This window comes from Polypterus senegalus, chromosome 8, assembly GCF_016835505.1.
Source record: "Polypterus senegalus isolate Bchr_013 chromosome 8, ASM1683550v1, whole genome shotgun sequence".
NCBI classification, from domain to species: Eukaryota; Metazoa; Chordata; class Cladistia; order Polypteriformes; family Polypteridae; genus Polypterus; species Polypterus senegalus.
In genome coordinates, this window is record NC_053161.1 from 90,394,857 (window position 1) to 90,422,299 (window position 27,443).

The window sequence follows — 27,443 nt, forward strand, 5'->3', positions numbered from 1 at the left end:
TAAAGTTACATCATTAGCACAAACCTACAAACTGTTTAGAATTCTCCAAAGTGTGTAAATGTGTGTGTGTGTCTAAAAGTAATCATGGGACATGTATGGTTCTCTACAACATTAAATGAACGACACGTAAACGCAACACAGATGTTTTCTTCACACTCTTCCAGCGTTTTACAGAAACTGAAGCCAAGAAAAAGCTGCATGCAACTTTTTTTGATGCCATCCAAATGCCCATCCGACCAAATACAAAGGAGAAACCCTATGTGGATGGTTGCTGCATGAGCAGAAAAACACTCCGAGTTCAACCTGAGCTCACCTGACGCTACAGACAGCAGCAAAACACTCAGTTCAGACGTCCGTTTGGACAGGGTCTAATCAACAAAAACAGGTCAGCAAACAACTGCAGTTGTAAAGAAATTTACAAATCTCGTGCATCAACATTCTAGGCAGTGAGACTCTTAAATGTTGAAAAAAAAGCATATAAAGTGTTATATTTTTCAAAGCACTATATTTAGAAGTCTGCCACCTCAGCTTACTGTTGTAACAACAAGGTTATCCCACTTCGGAAACTACAAAATTGAACTGGTTTAGTACCAGTGGTGACATTGCTGGAAAAAAACTGGATTCAAATATCTAATGTGAAAAGAGCCTATGAATTAAAAAGCTTAAAGAAAAAAAGAAAAGATACATGCTCACCAGGACTTGGAAGAGTATCATTAATAGTTGGTTATTCGCCATGAAGTTGCTATCCAGTACACCAAGATTGAACCAGCTTCCAAGGCAGCGAAACACCTTAATCAGCATCTTTTCATCATTTCCAGTCTTCTGCACACAAGACATCTGTAAAAATGGAGGAAAAAAGGGTTTACACAAGGATTTAAAAACAAATATGTGGTAGTCTTAATAAAGCACTCTCGGGCAATTGTTAGAGCTGCTGCCTCGTAGCTGCAAGTGGAACTTTGCGGGTTTTCGTCATATATGCTGTGGATTTTTTCCTGCTCCACCAACAATCCAAAATGCATACATATTAAGTTTTTTGGTGACTTTACATTGACCCAGTGTCAATAAATATGGGGTGTGTTGAATGAAGATGGACTGTGAAGGACTGGCACCCTATCCGGATTTGGTTCCTTCCTTGCACACAATGCAAATAAAATAAGGTCCAGATTCTTAGCAACATTCAGCTGGATGAAGCAGGCTAAAAAAAGGCTTTACATAATATAAAAAAAGAATACAAAGGAACACTATATAACAAGTCAAACTAAAAGATAATTCAAATACAACAAATGTCACAGGGATATATAGTGGCGTAGGGCAGAGCAGAGTTTGTATCAGATCAGAATAAAATGAATATTTGGGTGTGGTGTGCTTTATTGAAACCTTGGCCAAAGTTTGCTTCACAGAGGTAAGGGTTGCATTCCTTTTTGATTAATATCACTAGACATTGACATATGTGGCACATGCACTGAACAAACCTCAAAATAAAGCCGTGCTTTTTAAATTTGCATTGATATGATTAAATCTAGGTAGGTGGACAAAAGGTAGCTTAAGTGTGTCATGCAGAGTTCAATCCATAAATATGGCAGGAAACAAAACTACATGAACAGCTTCTAAAAACTGATACAATACTAAAAATGAAATATTAAATATTTTTATAATATAAACAATATAACAAATGATAGACATCAATAAGATTATTGAACAGTGCTTTTCACTTAGTTTCATAAAGGCAGAGATATAAATGAGTAGACCCTGCATGTATGTGTAGTAAAGGTAACTAGGAAACAAGCTACAGAGATCTGATTAATATATTTATCATCACCAAAAGAAAGTAAACAGAAAGTAGTGATGGAAAGAGAACACAGTTAAGATGCATTCATTCCAGTTTCACAAGGACATAGCTTAACGAAACACACGTTAGGGAGAATGTCTATAACCACACCATAAATATAAAACCCTATATTTACTAATTTTAAGATGAATCATGAAAATGTTACAGAGGAGAACAGCTAGAATTTAATCCTAAATTAACATTTTTTCATTAAATAGACATCTATAAGATTACTGCTGTTTTAAGAACGGATTATAAATAATTCCTTAAATGATTCCTTGTATATGACTGAAACAAAACTGTGTGTAGGGAAAAGCTGTTGGTTGGCATGCTGTGATCTAGGATTACACAGATATTTTTGAATGGTCAATACTGATCCAGAGTGCAATTTTAACAGTATAGGCCATTATTGAAAACTAATGCAAATACTTTTGTTACAAAGAAAATGATGCTAGATTTCTAACAACAGAAATGACAAAAAAAATGACCATAAGTTATTCAATTACTTTCTAATAGTATACACTACCAGCTAAAGCAAGGCATAGAACAAATAAACAATGGCAAATAAAATAATAAGTCAAAAAGTCATTAAGCGTACAAAGTTTTATTCAAACTTTTGGTTCATCAAAGCAGCCACTTTTTACTGGTACAACAGCCAAACTATCGTAACCCTTTTGATTCAGAATGCCAGTTATTTTGTACAAGTCACCAACTCTGCCTCCAGCAAAAGAACCCCAGCCTATCACACTTCCTTCTCCATGTTTGACAGTTGGTGTCACAGACTGTGGAACCATCCATTCACCAACTCAACAGCATACAAACACCCTGCACATGATGAACTGAAGATTTCAAATTCTGATGCATCAGTCCATAAGACTTTTTTCCAGTCTGCAGTAGTCCACTGCCAGTATTTCAAGGCTCTGTTTTGATCTTTAAGGAATTGCTTTCTTACTCCCATTAGCCCTGTCAAACCTGTGGCACAAAGCCTCCTATTAATACTAGAAACTGAGACTTGCTTTGTACGACCACTGTTGAGCAGTGCTTGAAGCTGCTTTTCTGTGAGGCACCTATCATGCAAGCTGGTGACCCTCAGAAACTTGTCTTCTGAACTTTGGGTCTGCCAGATCTCTTCCAGTTCCCAATTGCCTTTGGACTGCATAGGACACCATACTCAGTGACTTTATTTTTTTTTTTGCAGTTTCTCTAAATGAAAGGCCTACACTTTTAAGAGTAATAATGCTGTGATTAATTTCATTTGTTAGTTGACTTTTCTTGCCATTATCACTGGAATTTACAACTTTCTACACTGTAATATTGTCCAAGTACAGTAGTACTTCAGAGGGTGTAGTAACACAGTCTCTGTCCCTACTCTGCTTTACAACAGAAGCTTTTTAAATAATCAGCTGAGGCTGGGACACCTGTGCAAATTGCTTGCTTCAGTTTGCAAGGCTTAATTACCTTTAATTTCTGCAGAACATCTGTAGGTTGTAACCTATTAGTTGTTCCCTGAAGAAGGCCCATTTGTAATATTCTGAAATTTCCTTTTTTTTTTTTTCTTTTTTCATTTTTTGCTAAACTAAACTTTAAATTTCAACCCCTGGCAGTTTACTGCTTACCTTTTCACAACTTTAGATCATACATTGCAGTTCAACTGATTAGATTTGAAGACAAACTTGAAAAACTGAGGTGTAATAAAACTTTTGACCGGTAGTGTATAGAACATGTTTTTTGTTTAAAGTTACCACATCTTATATTGTACTAGCAAAATACCCATGATTCGCAGAGGCGAAGTACTACCTTAAAATTTTTATTAAGAAGAAAAGAAAACATTTTTAAACTGAGGGAAAATATACCAATAATTATTTGTTAAGGATCTCTTTGTATACCACGTTGTCAGTTCGGCCCTCTGGTTGTAATATGACCAAGCTGTGCGCTGAGCTTACTCTTGAGCATGCAATGTACAGCTGGCTATGTGAAAAGCAATCTTGCCTCAAATCAATGCCAACCTTTTGTAGCGTCTGTCCCCGAGACTTATTAATTGTCATTGCGAAGCAGAGCTTTACTGGAAATTGGAGGCGTTTGAATTGAAATGGGAGATCAGAGGGTATAACGGGGATGCGAGGAATAAAAACTCTCTCCCCTGAGCCACTGCCAGTAAAAATATATGCCTCATTTTGGTTCTTTTACAGACACGTGACCTGAGGTCTCATGCCGTTACAAAGTTTCGGTGGCTGTAAGTTTCTCAGTAACATTATTGGTGCCCCAACCTTCAAAATTATGCTCAGGAGTTCCAACGCTGCCTCACAAGGCGACCGAGCTGCAGGCTATGAACGTATATATGTACGTAAATAGGATTCAGTTAGCGTTGGGAACCCACGTACCAAATTTCTTGAAGATAGGCCCATAAGTAACAAAGACCATTGGAAAGTTCAATATGGCGGCCAACAGTGGCGTCATACCACTGAAATAAGTACATACATCAGTTTCGGTTAGCGCAGGGAAGCTGTCTACCAAATTTCGTGAAGATGGGGCCATAAATAAGAAAGTTTAACATGGCGGACGTTGTCGACCATTATGACCATTACGCATAGAATTTCAAAATGAAACCTGCCCAAATTTTGTAAGTAAGCTGTAAGGAATGAGCCTGCCAAATTTCAGCCTTCTACCTACACGGAAAGTTGAAGAATTAGTGATGAGTGAGTCAGTGAGGGCTTTGCCTTTTATCAGTATAGATGTATGTTCATTATATGTATGTATGTGTATGTGTATACAGTAATCCCTTGCTATATCGCGCTTCAACTTTTGCGGCTTCACTCTATCGCGGATTTTAAATGTAAGCATATCTAAATATATATCATGGATTTTTCGCTGGTTCGCGGATTTCTGTGGACAATGGGTCTTTTAATTTAAAGTACATGCTTCCTCAGTTTGTTTGCCCAGTTGATTTCATACAAGGGACGCTATTGGCAGATGGCTGAGAAACTACCCAATCAGAGCATGTATTACATATTAACTAAAACTCCTCAATGATATACAATGTGCTTCCCCGAGCGGATTGTTTGCTTTTCTCTGTCTTTCTCTGAAATTCTCTGCGCCTGACGGAGGGGGTGTGAGCAGAGGGGCTGTTTGCCTAGAGGATATGGACGCTCCTCTAAGAAATGAAAGCACGTATTGATTTTTTTATTGTTTGCTTTAATCTCGCGCGCTCTCTCTCTCTGATGTTCTCTGCGCCTGACGGAGGGGGTGTGAGCAGAGGGGCTGTTTGCACAGAGGCTGTTTGTTTAGAAGATAAGGAGGCTACTCTAAAAAATGCTGAAAGACTTACCTTCACATTGCTCCCTTCTTTGCGGCTGCTTTATCGCGGTGCTCATACTTAAAAGCCCAACAGCACGTATTGATTTTTTGAATGTTTGTTTTTCTGTCACTCTCTCTCTATCTCTCTGACATTCTCTGCTCCTGACGGCGCTCGTTTGAAGAGAAGATATGTTTGCATTCTTTTAATTGTGAGAAAGAACTGTCATCTCTGTCTTGTCATGGAGCACTGTTTAAACTTTTGACTAAAGGGTGCTATTTCATGTCTAGAGGGCTCTAATAATGTTAACAGTGTGGGTGAGTTTATAAGGTCTTAAAATATATAAAAATAATCATACAAACATGTGGTTTCTACTTCACGGATTTTCATCTATCGCGGGGGTTCTGGAACGCAACCCCCGCGATCGAGGAGGGATTACTGTATAAACATACATATACATACACATACGCACACACACACACACACAGTGACGTGCAAAAGTATTCAATCTCCTTGAAAGTCATTGTAATTTTCTACATTATATACAAATTTATCCATTCAGTATTTTTAATATGAAACAGCAACAGCCAAAAAAGAAACATTTTAGTGGCATTCAAGCACCTGTTATTTAAAAACAAGAGTCATCAGAACCCCAAAGGAATCCATCCTATAAAAGAGAAGCATCTGTACTGCCGTCTTGTTTTCAGCCCAGTGCTGCCAGCCAGATGTGCAAGTCTTAAATCGCTCAGCCTGTTGGGCACGAAAGCTCTGCTATTAGTCCCTCATCCCGGTACCCTCACAAAAAATGCTTTTCTCTGGGCTGCACCACAACTGTGCTCCCTCGTTCACAAAGCTACACTTGCAACAGCAAAACACATCATAATGCACAATAGAACAACAGATGAGTGCTACAAATGGGACACACACAACAACATTGTTAAAAGTGTGTCCGATTTACAGAAGCACCTCAAGTTTAAAAATAAACTAAAAATATTAATAATAATGTAGTGAAGCGCAGTGACAGTGTGTATGGCTTGCAAGTATTTAAACTCATTACAGGGCTGTTTTAATGGTTCACTGTTCTGACAAGGATCAAGAGGTATATGAGTCAGCTAGTAAGAACACAACAGGTTGAAAATAGCAAGCAAAGGAAAAAAAGCAAGGCAGGTTTGACTTATTATTTTGGAGGTGTCCAATGGGCAGTGGCAGGGTACCATTTATATCGTGCCATTCATAATTAAAAAAAATAAAATAAAATAAAAACAGTCAGCTCTTGTGGAGTCATCTAGAAAAGCATGTTCTGTGTGACTTACAGGATCATCACAGTATCAACCCGGTGTGCACAGTCTACATCTCTATTTTTTCCCCCTTTAAAGATGCAGCAATATTTTAATTAAGATGGCCTGAATATTTTAAATTACACCTTACTGTTTCAGGCATTATATATCAAATAAGCAGTCAAATAAGATGGACACTTGATGTAGGACACTGTGTGTGATATGTTTCAAAACAGTCACCAGCACTCAGCCTGGCACCACAAGAGGGACAGTAAAAGCATGTTTTGTGCGCACACTTGTCTTATAATATTATTTATGTTGCTTGCACATCAGAGGGTAGACTGTCAGTACCTAAACTGCATGTTTGATTCACCTAAGTGTTATTGCAGGCTACCATAATGCAAAACTGATTGACTTCCACATTTTCCATGAAACAAGCATTATAAGTTGCTGCAATGTGAACAGTGCTCAGAGATTTAACATCTTTCTTGTCTTCCACTTGATTGCAATAATTTTTCCTTTTTTGTCACAAAGCTACATGCAATGGTGAAACTTTATCAGACTAAATTCACCAGTGCTCCTGTCATGAAGTACTCTATGCATCAGTTTGACTATCTGTGTCAATGTCTGATGATTAATTCACACTGTCATCACTATCGCTTGATTCAACTAATGGTTCACTTTTTTTTTTTTTAAACTGGATTTATAGCTTCTCATTTACACGCCGCTGTATTTTGGTCAAAAGCTCCACTCTACTCATGAATATCGATGAATTACCTTAACGAGTAGCAAAACGTATAGAAATATTCATGATTTTTTGCAGCATAACGTTATTTCATCCACTGGGTGGCAGCAGAATACAGTCCCAAGAGATATTTGGATTCACACTCACAGAAAGTGGATAATTAAACATTAACCTGAGTCTTACCCTGAATTAACTGTAATAACATAGAATTTCAAGTGCGAGTAACACTCTGGGTTAACACCAAGGAGATTAACAGAGTAGTAGGGCAGAAAGAAAAAAATTAATCTACGCTGTGAAGGGGTCTGGCTGTAAGCTTTGCATGTGGAGTCTGGAGTAACTCAATGCTAAAAGTGCAAGCAACATTTTAAAAAAAATGTTAATATATAGTACATTTATAATGTATTAGATTAGCTAAAAAAATGTGTATGAGTAAATATGGTATTTGCAAAAGTTTGGGTGCCCTACTATGTGAGTACTTATTAACAAGTCCTTTGGCAAAAATAAGAGCTTGCAGAGGTTTTTTTATTATTATTTTTTTTTTTTTTAGTCAGCTACAAGTCTTTAAATTCTTGTTTTGGAAAGGTCACTTACAGCTTAGAGAGATTCTTGGACTGTCTTGTATGCACAACACATTTGAGATCCCCTCACAGATTTTCAATGATGTTTAGGTCTGGGCACTGTAAGGACCATTCCAAATCCTTCCCACTGTGTCTCTTGAGGTCATTCATAGTATATTTTGAAGTGTTTAGGATGGTCGTCTTACTGTAGAACCTATCCTTTTTTTTTATCTTCATTTTATTGACTGATTGTTTGACATTTCCACCGAGGATTTGTTTATATTTAGCAGAATCCATTCCTCTCTGTATTTGCACATTGTCTGCTGTGCCTTTCACTGCCAAACAACCACAAATCATAACCGATTAATTCCAGGATGTAACAATTGGTAAGGCATTCTTTTTGGGATTAGATCTCATATTAGGATTCCGTCTGAAGGTTCTTCCACGAAGGCCATGTTCATGTAAGTAACGCACAGTACAGCACAGTACCACCTGTCCTTTGAAGATATATTGGGGTTTCACTTTGCCATTCTCCATAGTATGGAAACTGTTCTGTCAGTTTTCTTCGAAAGTTTGTCTTGACCTGTTGTTAACTGCTGTAACTTAATGACATTTCAGACTGTAAATTGGTATCTGGAAACAATTCAGTATTTTCTATAGCTTTACTCAGCTTTTGGGAATCAATTAGTTTAATTTAATCTGCAGTCAGTAGCTTAGAAGAAGCCCATGGTTGTTGAGTGTTGTACAATGTTTAAAGAGCCAAAGAATTTATTAGGCTCTGGAATTGTCATCTGCTGACAATTACCAATGGCAATTCTTAACCAGACTAACACCAAACAAGCTAAGTCAATCAAGTCAGACTAATAACCGAACAAGCACTGAGACATTATAACTGAAATGGTGCCCACTCAAACATTTGCAGTTGTCACATTTTTTTTATATATAACAATGTAATTGTGTTTTTTTTTTACTATTTTTTTTAAACATCAAATGTCAATGAAATTGTTCATTTAGCGAGGGTTTGTTGCACGGAACAGCATTTATATGTGCATCTCGTAGTTTATTTTGTCATTAAAGTAAACCTGTTTAAAATGTCATTTTAAAACTGGCCCAGTCGTTAATCGCTATGTGCTACTGGGGCTTCCTCCTGGGCTAAAAGCAACGGGCAGGCAGCAATCGCCACACAGAACACATTGAATTTATGATATTCCAGCCCTCTGCACATTTAGACCTCATAGATTTATATTTGATATCACTTTCATGATGAAATACATTAAAGTATGTATATTATATTTTACAGATAAATTGTTAACGCCATTTAAACAATGAATACTGTTAATAACAACACATGTGGGCGATGCACAGTTGTGGAGCGGTAGAGTTCCATGCCTCAAGTTAGCATGTTTTTCCTGTGGGTTTCCACAGTGTGTTCCGCTTTTCTTCCAAGGACAAGCAGATTTGGGAATTTGGTGATTCTAAAATGACGCTAGTGTATGTGGGTGCTTGTATTCACCTTGAGATTAGCCGATGCCCCATACAGGGATTGTTCCTGCCTCACGGCCGATACTATCTAGAATAGGCACATCCCTGGATTGATGGAAGTAATCATTAAATATCCATCCTTTTAGGAGATATTGTGGCAATGTGTCCTGAGAATTTATTTGATGTTTTGGACAATTCACAACACATGAAGCCGAACGTTGTTTTCTAACCGTGATGATATCTTGTTTTGCCACCTTGTTGAATCCTCCACATTTACGTAAAGTACAAGCACAAGTATAAACAGTACAACACATGCATAGCAGTAGTGTCTGAGGTGCACATGTTTCGTAAAGTATAAATCCAGCCTAAGATGTGTACCATACTTGAAAGAAGACATTTACTTTTAATGGAATCCAAATTAAACTATAAGTAATCTCAGAATTAAACAAAACATAGTAATAAGGAAAACAAAGAAATTGTCCTTGTTAAAACTTTTGTATGCCTTTACTTCTTACTATTGTTTATTGCCTCCTTGAGAATCACTGATGTCATACAGTATTTCGTGATAGTTGTGGATGAGGCCCTTGATTTTCTCATATGGTAGAGCTAACCATTCTTCTTGGAAAAAAGCATCCAGGTTCTGTGCTTTCTTGGATTGTCCCGCATGAATGGCACACATTTGACATCCCCCCAAAGTGGGTCAATGACACACCTACACTTTCTCTCTACTGCACCCACCGAAGAGTTAACTTGGCATTGCGTTTTGGAATATTGTTGTGTTGGAACATCCAAGTGCATCCAATGTATTGCTTCCAGACTAATGAATGCAAGCTGCCCTCCAATATTTTCCAGTAACATAATACATTCATCTTGTCATCAATTTTACTACATTACCTGTGCTGCTGTAGCTCACACACCCCCAGAATATCAGAGATCCATCTCCATGCTTCACAGTAAGGATGATGTACTTTTCATATATATATATATATATATATATATATATATATATATATATATATATATAATTGAGAAGGCAGCGAAACAATAAGAAGCGAGCGAGTGACATATACAACCATATTCATGAGTGCTGCTACTTCAGAAACCTAAAGTTTAAATTAAGTTCATAGACAGGCTGCCGCTGGCGTTTGTCTTGCCCACGGGTAATGTGGGATACAAGTTTAATGAGAGGACGCAGGATATAAACGAGAGTTTTGATCACTTTGTAACTAAGTTAAAATTGCAGGTAAAGGGCTGTGTTTATGCAAATTCCGAGAGACTGTGTTTGTGGGGGATTGACAGTTATGGCGGTTGGGGGAGTCACATCATCATCTCCCCTCCCATTCACCTCATTTTGTTCTGAGCGGAGCTCCGCAGCTAACGCACTCTTACAGAAGCGACTTTGTGACGCTACCACCAAATACTCACAGAAAAATCCACAAGTTAATACACACGCTGTCTCTAGAGTTTCTCCACACTGAATCCTCCAGGCACTACTTACAAAAGGGTACATTGACAATCGTGTTACGTTATTTTTAAAATGTTTCCTTTTCATAGCACAAGCACAGCATTTGCACTTTGCATTACAAGCAATATATATATACACTCACCTAAAGGATTATTAGGAACACCTGTTCAATTTCTAATCAACCAATCACATGGCAGTTGCTTCAATGCATTTAGGGGTGAGGTCCTGGTCAAGACAATCTCCTGAACTCCAAACTGAATGTCAGAATGGGAAAGAAAGGTGATTTAAGCAATTTTGAACGTGGCATGGTTGTTGGTGCCAGACGGGCCGGTCTGAGTATTTCACAATCTACTCAGTTACTGGGATTTTCACGAACAACCATTTCTAGGGTTTACAAAGAATGGTGTGAAAAGGGAAAAACATCCAGTATGCGGCAGTCCTGTAGGCAAAAATGCCTTGTTGATGCTAGAGGTCAGAGGAGAATGGGCCGACTGATTCAAGCTGATAGAAGAGCAACTTTGACTGAAATAACCACTCGTTACAACCGAGGTATGCAGCGAAGCATTTGTGAAGCCACAGCACGCACAACCTTGAGGCGGATGGGCTACAACAGCAGAAGACCCCACCGGATACCACTCATCTCCACTACAAATTGGAAAAAGAGGCTATAATTTGCACAAGCTCACCAAAATTGGACAGTTGAAGACTGGAAAAATGTTGTCTGGTCTGATGAGTCTCGATTTCTATTAAGACATTCAAATGGTAGAGTCAGAATTTGGCGTAAACAGAATGAGAACATGGATCCATCATGCTTTGTTACCACTGTGCAGGCTGGTGGTGGTGGTGTAATGGTGTGGGGGATGTTTTCTTGGCACACTTTAGGCCCCTTAGTGCCAATTGGGCATTGTTTAAATGCCACGGGCTACCTGAGCATTGTTTCTGACCATGTCCATCCCTTCATGACCACCATGTACCCATCCTCTGATGGCTACTTAAAGCAGGATAATGCACCATGTCACAAAGCTCGAATCATTTCAAATTGGTTTCTTGAACATGACAATGAGTTCACTGTACTAAAATGGCCCCCACAGTCACCAGATCTCAACCCAATAGAGCATCTTTGGGATGTGGTGGAACGGTAGCTTCGTGCCCTGGATGTGCATCCCACAAATCTCCATCAACTGCAAGATGCTATCCTATCAATATGGGCCAACATTTCTTAAGAATGCTTTCAGCACCTTGTTGAATCAATGCCACGTAGAATTAAGGCAGTTCTGAAGGCGAAAGGGGGTCAAACACCGTATTAGTATGGTGTTCCTAATAATCCTTTAGGTGAGTGTATATTTTATATATATATATATATATATATATATATATATATATATATATATATATATATATATATATATATATATATACTATAAAATACCGCGCTTAGCGCGGAGAAGTAGTGTGTTAAAGAAGCAATGAAAAGAAAAGGAAACATTTTGAAAATAACGTAACCTGATTGTCAATGTAATTGTTTTGTCACTGTTGTGAGTGATGAGTGTTGTTGTCATATATATATATATATATATATATATATATATATATATATATATATATATATATATATTTACACACACACAAACATATATATATATATATATATATATATATATATACATACATACATACACACATATATAAACATATATATACATATACATACATATCTACATATATACACACACAGCTATTTCAGTATCAGTGCAATACGCTGTTTGTTAAAACGGTTGACTCCGCTCTTACGCAATAACAAATCAAATCATTCAGTTGTCTTTGCTCATATGTCATTTTAGAGCTGGACGCCTGGCATCTTTTTTTGGCCACTAGTTCGTTTCTGTTTGGTGTGAGGTTCTGTGTTGTGGAGATTCTCAGGATGGACTGCAGGTGCTCATCAGTGAGGCGACTCCTGTGTGCTGTTTTGTTAGTCTTTATCACTGAGAAGAGCTTCTCACACAGATATGTGCTACCAAACATTCACAAGGTTCGAGCCGCATGTAGACGGACTTTTTTTGTTCTTCAAAGTCACCAAAGCGCCGTGCAAACTCAGTGCGCAATAACTCTAGCTTCGCAATAACTTGCAGCATCATAAGGTAGACTTGATTAACGCGGTAAGTGTTGGGCAAGGCAGCTGAAGCGCTGCATTATGGGATCTGTAGTTTATTGTGTTACCAGCGCTTCATATACCCGGCCATTAATAACAATAATACAGTATATAAAATGATCTCGCGGGCCGGATATAATTACACGCCGGGCCGGATGTGGCCCGCGGCCCTTGAGTTTGACACATATGGACTAAATAGAACTTGAAAAGATATATTTTTTCAAATGTGATCGCGCAATTCAGATAGAGTTGACGCCAAGACTACAGCCTGCATGCCTCAATGAGTCATCCTCCCCCCGCTCTTACTTTTTTACCGCTCATCTAATGAATACACTGAGTATGGCTTTACCAAAACAATCATTGATGGCGAATAAAGTATCCATTATTCGAGTATGTAGAGCGGGATATATATATATACATATATATATACCCGCATATCGCAGCGGAGAAGTAGTGTGTTAAAAAGGTAGAAAAGAAAAGGGAACATTTTAAAAATAATGTAACATGACTGTCAATATACAGTATTTGTTTTGTGAGTGTTACTGAGTGTTGCTGTCATCAAGGATTTGATTATCATTATTTCTTTCAATCAGGTTCGTATTTGTAGGATGTGTTGTGTTCAAGTTACATTCCGTGTTTGTCAATCGTTGTAAAGATGACAGGTTTCATTCATCGATTCGTTTCTTACTGCATCAATAAACAGCTCGTCTTCTTCTTTATGTGAGACCTGACACACTGCATGCACAGGTTTTTTTTACACTGTCTTCCTTTAGCGGACATTGACTTTTTCCACCGTGTGCTTTGTTTCCACAGTAGCTGCATTTATGAATATACTTATCAGACGCTTCATATTTTTGCTGCCTTTTCAATTGTGTAATTCGGTTTTGTTCCGCTCTTTGGAACTGTTGCTTTTTATCTGTGCACTGCGTCAGTTCACGTGAGCCACTCGGTGTACTTGCATCGAAGGTTCCCAGCTGTGCTGGTGCCATCTCGTGCTATGTCCATAGCTTTATTTAATGTTACCTTAGTCCTGGCACTTAAAACTTTCTCTCGCAGTTTCGCTGAGTTTGTGTCAAACACCACCCTGACCATCTCATCTTCCTCATCATAAGCACAGTCCTTCACCCGTGAATATTTACCCGTGGCAGTTTGCTATTGGATTGCCGCTGACGGACGGCCTTATATGGGCAGGCACTAAATTACAAACGCCAGCGGCAGCCTGTCTATGAACTTAATTTAAAGTGTAGGTTTACATCGTGCTTTGTTTCCGAAGTAGCAGAACTCATGAATATGGTTGTATATGTCACTCGCTCGCTTCTTATTGTTTCGCTGCCTACTCAATTATATAATGCATGTTTTCTTGAGCGCTTTTTTGTGGTCTTCCTGGTTTTCTATGTACTGCGTGATTACGTGGGAGGTGTGATGATGTCACACGAAGCTCCGCCCCCACGGCGTTGAAGCTCATCTCCATTACAGTAAATGGAGAAAACTGCTTCCAGTTATGACCATTACGCGTAGAATTTCGATATAAAACCTGCCCAACTTTTGTAAGGAAGCTGTAAGGAATGAACCTGCCAAATTTCAGCCTTCCACCCACACGGGAAGTTGGAGAATTAGTGATGAGTCAGTCAGTCAGTGAGTGAGTGAGTGAGGGCTTTGCCTTTTATTAGTATAGATATACATGTGTATATATATATGTATATATATATATATATATATATATATATATATATATATATATATATATATATATATATATATATATATATATATATATATATATATATATATATATATATATATATATATATATATATATATATGTATATATATATATATATATATATATATATATATATATATATATGTATATATGTATATATATATATATATATATATATATATATATATGTGTGTGTATATATATATATATATATATATATATATATATGTGTGTGTGTGTGTGTGTGTGTGTATGTATGTATGTATATATATATGTGTGTGTGTGTGTGTGTGTGTGTGTGTGTGTGTGTGTATGTATATATATATATATATATATATATATATATATATATATATATATATATATATATATATATATGTACAGTATATATACACACACACATACAAGTGACTGGGAGCCCAATCGAATCGGGCTACAAATTCTACGTTTGTAAAATCCATACTTTCTCTGCAAAGAATCATTTGTTTTCTTAAGTCCTTGAAATGAGTTTATCATCATGGCACTGATTTGTGCTTAAAATAGGCCTTTTCGGCAGATGTAAGGAAGAGCTTCCTGTTTAAAAGGGCTGCGAGACGTGAACTCAGCTCTTCGGCGCAACTTATTTGATTTTTTCCAGCAAACAAATTTTCAAAACAAACCATATTTTACAGCTCTAATCAGAGTCGGAGTAATAATTATGTTGGTGTGGTCATTTTAGATCTGAAAATTTAAACAATGACCGTTGTTAATACCCCGCCGTCATTACTCAGTTTGCCAATAGATGTCAGAAGGACCGATGCCAAAACCGAACTGCCCAAAGATAGATTTTGATGTACAGAGGCAGAGTCCCATTGTATGGTTCTAACTTGTATTGAGTCGAGGTATTGACGCGAACACCATACATACAGATAGTGTCAAATTATATATAAGGATACTACCTGTGTAAGCCCGGGGTCCTAGAAAGTATTGAAATGATCAGGAAAAAAAAAAATCGAAATATAGAGATGTCAGGTAATTCAAAGGAACTACCCTGGGCATCTCTATCCTAGGAGGATACGTTTTGCTGATGTCCTCGCATCGCTTGTGCATTAGCGGCAGGAGGAAAAGTAAAAGCGATACCGTTTTGCCGATGTTAGCAGCTAGGCAATTTTGTCTTTCTTCTGAGGTTTCGTTTTACTGACATGCTGGCCTTGCTTGTGTTATTAGCAGCTAAATTTCCGAGCCGGACAGACATACACACTTCCACGAGTAGACGTTTATATATAAGAAAAATATACATATGTATATGTATGTACTCTGTTTCATTTTAAAATAAAATATGCAAGGCTCAGAATCTGATGATGAAATTGAAGTTCTGCTTCTGCTTTACATTACTTGCATGAAAAAACAGAATAAATAAGTGAGAAAACAGTTTGCTGAAAATCTGCATGAAGGCAGAGGCGCCTTAGAGTGGAGAAAGATTCCTACTTAAGCCCTTAAGCTGAAGAGAAGACATATTTGCATTCTTTTACTTGTGAGAAAGAACTGTCATCTCGGTCTTGTCATGGAGCACAGTTTAAACTTTTGACTTAAGGGTGTAATTTCATGTCTAGAGGGATCTAATAATGTTAACAGTGTGGGAGAGTTTATAAGTGCTTAAAATATATAAAAATAACCATACAAACATATGGTTTCTACTTCGCGAATTTTCATCTATTGCGGGGGGTTCTGGAACGCAACCCCTGCGATCGAGGAGGGATTACTGTAATCAAATTTGTATACCTCTCTCCATTTACCAAGTTTCCAACCATTTTAAAACTTTTGTCTGTTTAACAGATCAGCATTTGCCTGTCATTATCTCCTCACTTCAATACAGCAAAGAAGCCAAATAGACAAGTAAACTAACTCATATATCAAACTGAAAATATGGAAGACACGGTTGAAGCAAAAATACACACCTTTTAGTTCAGTAACTTGATCAAACATAAACATAACAAGAGTGTTCAAGGAACATGAAAAATGAAAGTAAATAAGTCACTACAAGTTCCTCCAAACTTCTGGCATTCTAAGAAATTGTGTCCCCTACGTGTAAAATATTTTTGCAGTCATTTATAGTTGTTTCTGATGTGCCACTTGAAATGCAAGAGACGGACATGGAAAAAGTGTGTGAAACTGATATGTTGACAGACCACGATTATGTGTGTCCTCCCTCATCAGGTATGCTTACGTGTTTTAATATAATGATTTTTAATGTCATTTTTATGAAAACTTTACTGTACCACTTATGTGACTAAGGATCAGAAATGAACTGCTAATATAAATCTAATACTGATATTCAATCTATACTAATAAAAGGCAAAGCCCTCACTGACTGACTGACTCACTCACTCATCACTAATTCTCCAACTTCCCGTGTAGGTAGAAGGCTGACCCCATCTTCACGAAATTTGGTAGGTGGCTTCCCTGCACTAACCAAAACCGATGTACGTACTTATTTCGGTGGTATGATGCCACTGTCGGCCGCCATATTGAAGTTTCCAATGTCACTAATTCTCCAACTTCCCGTGTAGGTAGAAGGCTGAAATTTGGCAGGCTCATTCCTTACAGCTTACTTACAAAAGTTAATTCAACGCATAACGGTCAACAACGTCCACCATGTTGAACTTTCTTATTCATGGCTCCATCTTCACGAAATTTGGTAGGCGGCTGTCCTGCGCTAACCGAAACCAATGAACGTACTTATTTCGGTGGTGTGACGCCACTGTCAGCCGCCATATTGAAATTTCCAACGTCACTAATTTTCCAACTACCCATGTAGATAGAAGGCTGAAATTTGGTACTTATTTCGGTGGTATGATGCCACTGTCGGCCGCCATATTGAACTTTTCAACAGTCTTTGTTGTTTATGGGCCCACCTTCAAGAAATTGTTACGCGGGTTCCCAACGCTAATTGAATCCTACTTACGTACATATATACGGTAATAGCCTGCAGCTCGGTCACCATGTGAGGCGGCGTTGGATCCCCCATCCCAACGCCTCCCACGTTGTTGGCTGCCTGCCTATATAAGGCCGTCTGTCGCTCCAGTCTCTACATTCCCTTCCTTGCTTCGCCACGGGATTCACATCTCCCTGCTGATAACTACAGCCTTTGTATTCAATCCACGGCTTCTCCGCTGTTTTACTGTTCATTTATTACGATTATATTGTTTACATTGTTCAGGTACCCATTTCCTTTGTCATTCCAACCGTACCCCCATTAACATGTCTATTGAGGTGATCACCATCGATCAAAGAACTGTCACTTACCGAGTGGTTTCCATGCCTGGAGATGGCACCTGCCTTTTCCATTCTCTGTGTTACATATTGCACGGCCATATCAGGCTCACTCTTGATATCCGGAGGAACATTGTGTCTTATGTATTGAATGAATGGGACAGGTTCAAGGTGTGGACTGATGATGGTACAGAAGATAATTATACTACACAGGAGCACTATAAGAGTGAAATGCTTAAGCCCTTCACCTAAGGTTCTGCATGTGAGTTGATGGCTGCCGCTGAATTGTTCGGTTGTCGCTTTCAAGTGTACCGAAATAGCCAAATATTTTACACCTTTCGACAACTACCAAAGCCTCCTAAACTTCTTAGACTCACAGGTGACGATTTGAGTAGTGGACACTTTGATATTTATGAATGTTGAAACTCTCAAAAGCTGGATGTGAAGTTATCGATGAAACCGGTTGTATGCTTACAACGCTTGACAGATGCCGAATGTCACTTCAACACAAGTCCTGCAAATACTGTCGTTATTGAAACAAACCATGAAACTCAAACCGATTATGACAGCAGCAATCTAAGCTGTGTGATTTGAAACAAGATTACTGTTCACATGGCCAACTGTACGTTGCATGCTCAAGAGTAAGCTCAGCGCACAGCTTGGTCATATTACAACCGGAGGGCCAAACTCAAAATGTGGTATACAAAGAGATCCTTAACAAATAATTATTGGTATATTTTCCCTCAGTTTAAAAAGATTTATTTTTCTTCTTAATAAAAATTTTAAGGCAGTACTTTGCCACTGCGAAGCGCGGGTATTTTGCTAGTCATGTATAAAGAACAAAAGAAAGTGAAAATTGATTCATTCATAAATTAGCAAGGCATATGATGCTGGCTAGGAAAATAACAAGAGAGCACTTACCTTTGCAGTTGAAAAGATACAAATTTTATAAAAATATCTGCACCACATTTCAAGATTTTTAGATGACATGTTGTGCTCCACTAATTGTGCAACATACAGAATGCTATGGTCAGTTTGGGAAAAATTTTTAAGAGAACTTAAAAAGAAGACTGCTCCATTGTGTTTGCCAACCTCCACTCAACAGTAAATTGATTATCCCAGCAAGAAACTAGCAGGAAGTCACCACTGATACCTGTGAAAGTGGTCTATAGCTAAGATGTCATAATATCTCCAAAAGGTACTTTTAAGAAGTTAATCAATGTTTCTTCAGCTAGGAAACCTTAGCAATTAAGTTTTGGATTTTCACAACCCTTTTTGTGAAGAAATCCCTTCTAGTTACATTATTATTTGTTTCCTCTTAATTTCCAGCTGGTCTCTTCACGTGATTTACTATTTTATCTGAAAGAATGCTACTGGATCAGTTTTATCAATTGCTATGAAGTTTTTCAAGACTTGTAACAGGCTTACATGAAACTCTCTCCATTCAATAAATTTAAAAGAACATATCCTTGTGCTGCACAGCACTAACAAAAACTGGACCTGTCTTTTAATTTCTTATTCATGTAGGATACTTGTGCATCTATTGGCAGTGGCATTTCTCAATTTTTTGTACTAGAAATCAAGTTGGTTTTCATAAACTCTGCTCTGCCCCTGTGTAACAGTGGTAAGGACTAGATGTCTGTCAGTATGCATTAGTACACCATGTAACAAAGCAATATAAAAAAACTATGAACTGGGCTATACAAGAAGGTCTAGTTAATGTTTTATGCAAGTTGCACAGTGTCATGGGGAGACACAGCTGCTCCCCTAACAATGGGCATCAACTAAAAAAAGAACCTCTACGTCTATCCCCAACAGGGCAAAGCTCAAGCTGAACCAATTAATAAATCATCAATCTAACACTCAGACTTTGTAGTGTGGGGAAGAAAAACAGACTGTGGAAAATGTATGGATTGAAGTAGAAGGTTTGTGGAATAAATTGCATCTTCTACATCATTCTCTCACTACTATATGAAACAAACAACTGCACAATTAAAATTTAATAAAGAAATGGGTTATATGTCATCATATAATATTGTACTCATTTTATATGTGCATGTAAAAGCAGTAAAATTAGAAAGATGACTGTATTATGTAATTAAACTGATCATTTAAAAATGAAAATGTGTTTTCTTTATAAAGAATAAATAATGATATGAAATAAATAATTACTAGAGTATACTTGCACATAAATAAAATGACAAAATGGAATATACAACTGAAACTGATCATTATTTACCAGTAGGCTTATAACAGTGCTAGAGTAATAGGCAAGTTCTTCAATGATCTCTGTACGGCGGTTGGCACCGATTCTCAAAGAACGACTGTGCACTTCTTCTGGCAGAACAGTTAATATTTCAATTAGAAACATGAGTGAGGTGACTTCATTGCTGTATCTAAAAGAAAAACAAAAGAGGGATAGCAAACAGTACAGACAAGTGTTAGCAGCGATCTTAAAAAGATGTCTAGTTGCTCTATTTTAAGCCTCTTGTTTAAAAACCTAAAACTAATTCCTGAAAAGTCAAATTCAGGAATTTGTACTTGCATGTGTTTGTTTATTTAAGTTACTGATTTAAATCAATACTGTAAACAATTTCAGAAATAATTACCTTGCCACTAAAATCCAAAATCTAATTTGGATTAGTAAAATATATATTTATTCTATGTTATTATGATAATTGCACATCGTTCAATTATTCAATGCACTGGTCTTCAACAAATACTAATCTAGAATAACTTTTATTAGCTTTCTGGGCAGAAAAAGCACAAATACATTTTCCTATTTCATTATGCATAACTTAAAAACTTTGGCATCTTTTTTTTTTCATTATTATTAACCCCCATTTCCTCCATTTTGCAGATCAAGATGACACAATAGCTGGTATAAACATTTGAGACTATTACCTGATAAACCTATTAACTGTAATTATTAAACTGAAATATATAAATTTACTCAAAATTGTGTTAATACAAATAGCATTACAGTGTGTATATGTGTGTTCATCCAGGAATGGACTGACATCCAGTCCAAGTAGTATCACTGCCTTGCACCCAATGATTGCTAGGATCTGGACAGATGGATTGATTGCACAAGAGTGGTACAGTGGTTTTTGATGATGACTCATGAATCCTGCATACCCAGCTTTAATCCCACATTCACTGAATGTTATACAAGAAGAGTTTGCGTGTTTTACTATAATTGTTTTGACACATCTCCAAAAACATACACATTGGGTTAGCTGGCAGTTAGAATTTTAAACCTATGTAAGGATTTATGTATTCTTGCCCAGAAATGAACAGATGCCTTGTTGAGGGCTGTTTCCTTCATTGTACCCAGGGTTGCTTAGTTCGGCTTCGGCTCCCCTATGCAAGCCTGTAGTAGAGTGCATAACACTTGCTGAGAATGTTGTTTTATGCTTATTACTACAGATGGTGAGATATATATATACATATATATATATATATATATTATACATATATGTATAATACAGACACACACACACCTACACCTAAATCTTTACCCAATTACAATCTGCCTTTCGTTCTCTACGCCCAGTCCTATCAACTCCACATTAATTCTTTTTCTTAACCATATATTCATCTTCCTCTCACTTATATTCCACAAATTCAACTGATTATTGTTTCTGTTCTTCCTTCTTTGTGTCAATTCCCCATTATTGGCCAGATACCTCTCCCACAGAGAACACTACATTCCACACAGCTTTCATAAAATTAAGACTTCAACTCCAAAATAGGGGATGGCGCCACCTCTCAACATGGCTATCACTGCGCCTTTTCCTTCTGCCCTCAACCTGTTACCTAGGTATAACTTTCCTACTTATAGAATGGTCCTGTTTTATTACAATGAATATCATTATCCTATTCATTCTCATAATTCATTAACTCCTCTATGTACTTCTTCCAAGTGTCCTTAATCCTTTTAACATAAATCAAAATGTCTGTTTCAGCATTTTTCAAGTGATTCTCACCTACTACATTACTCCTTCCTTTTGCCATTAATTTCATAATCCCGAATACATTTCTCTTAACTGTTTCATTTCACAGCACACTTACAAACTCGTCTCCAGGTTTCTTGCACTCTAACAACTGCTTTTGAGGCCTTACAGACTTCTTGGTCACTTTCTGCCTTTGTTTTCTGTCACTTTTTATCTGCTAGCTTCCTCAACTGCTAATTTTAACTGCACTGCATCACTATGTGTCCTTGTGGCTTGGCTGATCCGTAATCAAACTGTATGAAATATTCTTCATTGCTTCAACTGATGCTTCTGATATCTCATTTGCTCTTTCCAACAATGTAAATTTTCTTCTTACACTGTCTTGCTTCAACATGCAGACATCAGTACATACTTCCCCTTGCTGTTCTTCAAGTCCCTTATGAAAACATTGCTCACAAGCAAGCAATACTGTGAGATTTCCTTCACTTATACTAACCCCAGATCACAAAAGTAAATAAGGTCACCACCCCTCCAGCGTCTAGTAAAACAAAACTAAAAGAAGTTGGTGACAGAATAGTCACACAGCCTTAAAAATGTCTGCTGCAATCCCTGTATGATAAAAATAGCAGTTAAATAATGCAATACAACTACAGAAAAAATAAAGTAATTACATATGAAATAACAATAGCATTTTGTGAGTGGTAGAATGAACTTTACATACAAAACACCTGTTCTTCAAATGCACAGATGCTCACAAAGCACTTTTTACACTTAATGGAACATGGTGAACAAAAATAAGAACACTGTTACTCTTTAAATTAAAATGTTTAAACTTATTTTTTTCTGAATTTAAAAATAAAATTCTATCCTGTAGACCGAGGGATTATGCATGTTGTTAAGTGCATAGAGAGAAAAATGAAAAAGATAACATGTTTTATTATATGCTAGTAGGAGTAGGCAATAAACAGCTTCATCTAGGATACCGGATGAAGTTGTTCTTGTGGTATGGAATTCAAAAAAACTTTTCTTAAGGATATGTTAAAATTAGTACAAAAACTTGAATAGATTTAAACACAACCCAATCACAGTAAAGTGCACATCTGTGCATTCAAAAGGAAAAGAAATATCATTCAATGAGATGTGTAGTTCAACCTGACATGTGAGATGATGCAAATAAGAAGACATGGACAGGAAAAAGCCAAGCCTTGTGTTGGGCTAGTGTACCAGCAACGTGAATGACCAAGTAGGAAACTATAATTTTATTGGTTCATGAGAGATCAATACTTGCTAAATATCAGATCCATTTGAGGAGCAGAGAGTTAACAAATATTTTAATATGTAACAGACATGCCTGTGCATATTTTGTAACAAACAACCAGTATGTTTCAATTTAAGAATCAGAATTTACTTTATTGGGCAGGTACACTAAAATGTACTAGGAATTTGTCTTGACTGTAATGGTGCTAAATATAGATAAATATAAAAAGATAAAATATAAAATAATAAAATATTATGTATTTTACAAGGGTGATAAACAAAATAAAGAGATAAAGTAGGATTTTAATGTCCAGTAGTCTAGTGAAATGGTACACATACTGTAGATACTGAGCACAAGCTCAAATCTGATTAGTTAGGAAAAAAATGTACAGTATAGATGACTTGTTGCTTTAGCTTTCACTGCACATAGGTTTTTGCTGGAGGGAAGTGTTTGAAATAGGTGATACCTTGGGTGAGTCAGATCAGACCACTTCCTTTCCCTGGACACATACAGGAGTTGAATGTGAGGTAAGTTAGAGCATACCATCATTTGACAAGTTCTAATGACGCATTACAGATTGGCCTTAGCCTGAACAGAAGCAGCACTGAACCAGACAATCATAGCAAAGGTCAGAATGGACTCAATGATGGCTGTGTATAAAACTTGACCAATACTGCTTGAGAGAGAACTGATTTCCTCAGCTGGTGCAAAAAAGAATTCTCTGATGGATTCCTTAATAATATATGTGATGTTATTGTCCCACTTACAGTTTTGTGACAGCACAGTGCCCAGAAATTTAAATGTCTCTATGGACGATCCATTTATATCAAGTGATAGGTGAGCAGGTGAATGCTAAAGTCCAAATTATTACAGTATCATCACAGTGTCAGATGTTCTGCCTCTTGTATGTATATTGACTCTTCATTGTTTAAAATGAGGCCGATTAGTTTGATGTCATCAGCAAATTTAAGAAGTTTGACAGACAAATCACCAGAGGTACAGTCATTTGCATATAATGAGAAGAGCAGTGGGAAAAGGACACATCCCTGCTCTGCACCAGTACTAAGGGTTAATAGGTCAGCCATGCTCATGTGTGAATTTGAAAAGTAATATAAACACATTATACTGGTTTGCCCAGAAACCTTCAGAAAATTTAATCCTGACAAAATATTAATTTTTAGCCATATCATCCAATCCTACATTAGAGCCAAATAAGTTAATGTAAAACAGGTTTATAAATTTGAAAATGATATTGTTAAAAATAAAAAGGGGGGAAGAGAAAGAGAGCAGGCTTGATCTATAGCTAATCTATCATCTCAATCTTTATAATTATAACTATCAACGTAATAATAAGCTGCATGGCAACAACTCTTGGGGGAATAGGAAATTAAAACCTAAACTATCTCACTTTCAGTTAAGACTATAAAATGACATCAAAAACTCAGAATCAGTGTCTTCATGATGGGACAGTTAACTTCGTAAGCTGGAATGTTAAAGGCCTGAATCACGAATTAAAGAGAAAGAAAGTACTTGCTCACCTAACAGGTCTAAATGCTAAAATAGTATTTTTACAGGAAACCCACTTACTAAGTAAGGATCAGTTCCGGCTGCAAAAGACTGGACTGGCCAATGTTCCATTCTAGTTTTACAAAGAAAACTAGAGGGGTGGGAATTCTCATACATAGAACAGTACCATTTGTAGCATCAGATGTAGTATTGGATCCTGAAGGGAGATATGTGATGGTCATGGGAGACTTATCTAACTGTAAAATGATTTTGATAAATGTTTATGCACCTAATGTTGATGATAAGGAATTTATACAAAATTTATTTGCATCCATTCCCAATCTGAACACTCATAAACTTATAATGGCTGGGGACTTTAATTGTGTTCTAAATCCACTTTTAGATAAGACTTCCTCCACAGGGGAACGGCAACTAACACCGCAAAGATAATTACAAAGTTTATAACTGATCACAACTTATCAGATCCCTGGAGGTTTTTAAACCCAAATTCAAGAACATATTCTTTCTACTCACCAGTACATCATTGCTACTCAAGGATTGATTACTTTATAGATAATAACTTCTTGCCTAAGATTAAATCTTGTAAATACGATGCTATTGTTATTTCAGACCATGCTCCATGATCTTGGAGCTGAAATTACTAAGCCCCATACACTCACCCGCAGATGCGCCTCAATCCGCTTCTATTAGCTGACGAGAATTGTACTGAATTTATATCCAAACAAATTGAATTCTTTCTAGAGACAAATACATCCCCTGAGATCTCTGCAGGAATACTCTGGGAAACTCTTAAGGCCTTCTTAAGAGGACAGATTATCTCATATCTTTCCCACAGAAATAAATCCGCTAAGAAAGTAGCAGAGATAAAAAGAAATTACTAAAATAGATGAAGAACATGCCAGACTACCAAGCGAGACTCTACATAAGAGGAGGCAGGCTCTACATTCAGAATTAAACCTCTTGACAACTAAAGAAACCGAACAACTAATTTACAAATCCAGACATCATTATTATGAACATGGAGAGAAAGCTAATAAGCTTTTAGCGCAACAAATTCACAAGCAAGATGTACGCAACGCAATCTCGTAATTACTAACACTAATGGAGATAAAATCATCGAACACAAAAATATAATGTACACTTTTAGAGACTACTATAAATCCCTATATACTACTGAGTTTAAAGAAGACAATATACAATCTAATGCATTTCTGGATAAATTACAGATACCACAAATTGACGCTTTTAGTGTGGAGGAACTCGATAAACCTCTGTCATTATCAGAATTACTGGATGCTATAAAGTCACCCAAGGTGGAAAAGCAGCAGGCCCTGACGGCTACCCTGCAGAGTTTTACAAGAAATTCTCCGCTCAGCTAGCTCCCTCCTATTAGCAACATTTACAGAAGCCAGAGATAACCAATCTCTTCCACAAACCTTTCGCCAAGCACTAATCACTGTCTTTCCAAAACAAAATAAGGACTTATTACAATGTGCATCATACAGACCAATTTCACTTCTGAATAACGACGTTAAAATACTCTCTAAAATCATAGCTAGAAGGATGGAGAAAGTGCTCCCTCGTAATATCACAAGACCAAACTGGATTTATTAGGGGCCGACACTTATCTTCAAATCTTCGACGCCTGTTTAATGTAATATACTCACCAACTAAATCAAACACCCCAGAAATATTATTATCATTGGATGCAGAAAAGCATTCGACATGATTGAATGGAAATACCTTTTACTATTTTGGAGAAGTTTGGGTTTGGCCCAACATTTGTGCATGGATTAAATTACTGTATACTAACCCAGAAGCTTCAGTTTGCATCAATAACATTTGCTCAGACTACTTTAAACTAGAACGTGGCACAAGACAAGGATGCCCTTTGTCACCACTGTTGTTTGCAATTGCCATTGAACCACTGGCAATACATTGTCGAAATACTGATCAGATAAAGGGGATTAGCAGAGAAGGACTGGAACAGAAAATCTCATTATATGCAGATGACATGGTACTGTATATATCGGACCCAGAAAATTCTGTGCCTGCAGTCTTAGCAGCACTCACAGAATTTCAAAAGCTCTCTGGTCTCAGAATTAATCTGAATAAAAGTGTACTCTTTCCGTGAATTCAAGCATATAATATTAGATTAGACACCCTTCCTTTTATCATTGCAGAACAGTTTAAATACCTCGTAAACATCACAAGTAAACATAAAGCTCTTTATCAACAAAATTTCGTGCCTGCATGGAAAAAATTAAACAAGACTTGCATAGATGGTCAACCCTTCATCTCACACTAGCTGGAAGAATTAACACTGTTAAGATGAATATTCTTCCTAAGCTCCTTTTTATTTCAAAACATACCAATATACATTAATAAATCGTTCTTTAAGCAATTAGATTCAACAATAACCTCATTTATTTGGAATTCTAAACATCCACGCATCAAAAGAGCGACCCTACAAAGACAAAAGGCAGAAGGTGGCATGGCTCTACCTAACTTCCAGTTTTATTACTGGGCGCAAATATACAGCGATAAGAACCTGGACACAAATAGAAGAACATACACAGGCATGGACCGCAATAGAAGTAAAATCCTGCAGTACTTCTTTGTATTCCTTGCTTGTGCTCCAATAAACACACGCTATCGGCAATACACTAATAACCCAATTGTGCTCCACTCACTTAGAATCTGGAACCAATGTAGAAAGCATTTTAAGACGGAGAAGCTTCTTTCTGTGGCACCCTGCAAAAGAACCACCTCTTTCAACCCTCACAAACATATGCAGTTTTAATATCTGGAAAAATTTGGAATTAACTTGCTTAGAGATCTTTATATAGACAACGCCTTTGCATCCTATGAACAATTACATTCCAAATTTAACATTCCAGCTACAAATTTCTTTCACTATCTTCAAATCAGG

General features: G+C 37.1%; 1 protein-coding gene across 2 annotated transcripts in view; it reads right to left on the reverse strand.

Annotated features, from left to right (window-relative positions):
• tnpo3 (transportin 3) overlaps positions 1-27,443 on the reverse strand; it is a 152,081-nt gene that overhangs the window by 65,701 nt on the left and 58,937 nt on the right. For both annotated transcript variants that reach the window (XM_039761435.1, XM_039761434.1), the window contains exons 4-5: positions 20,010-20,166; positions 694-837 (exon numbers count right to left, since the gene is read on the reverse strand). In XM_039761435.1, coding sequence (XP_039617369.1) covers positions 694-837; positions 20,010-20,166 — 301 coding nt within the window. The remainder of the gene's footprint in view (positions 1-693; positions 838-20,009; positions 20,167-27,443) is intronic.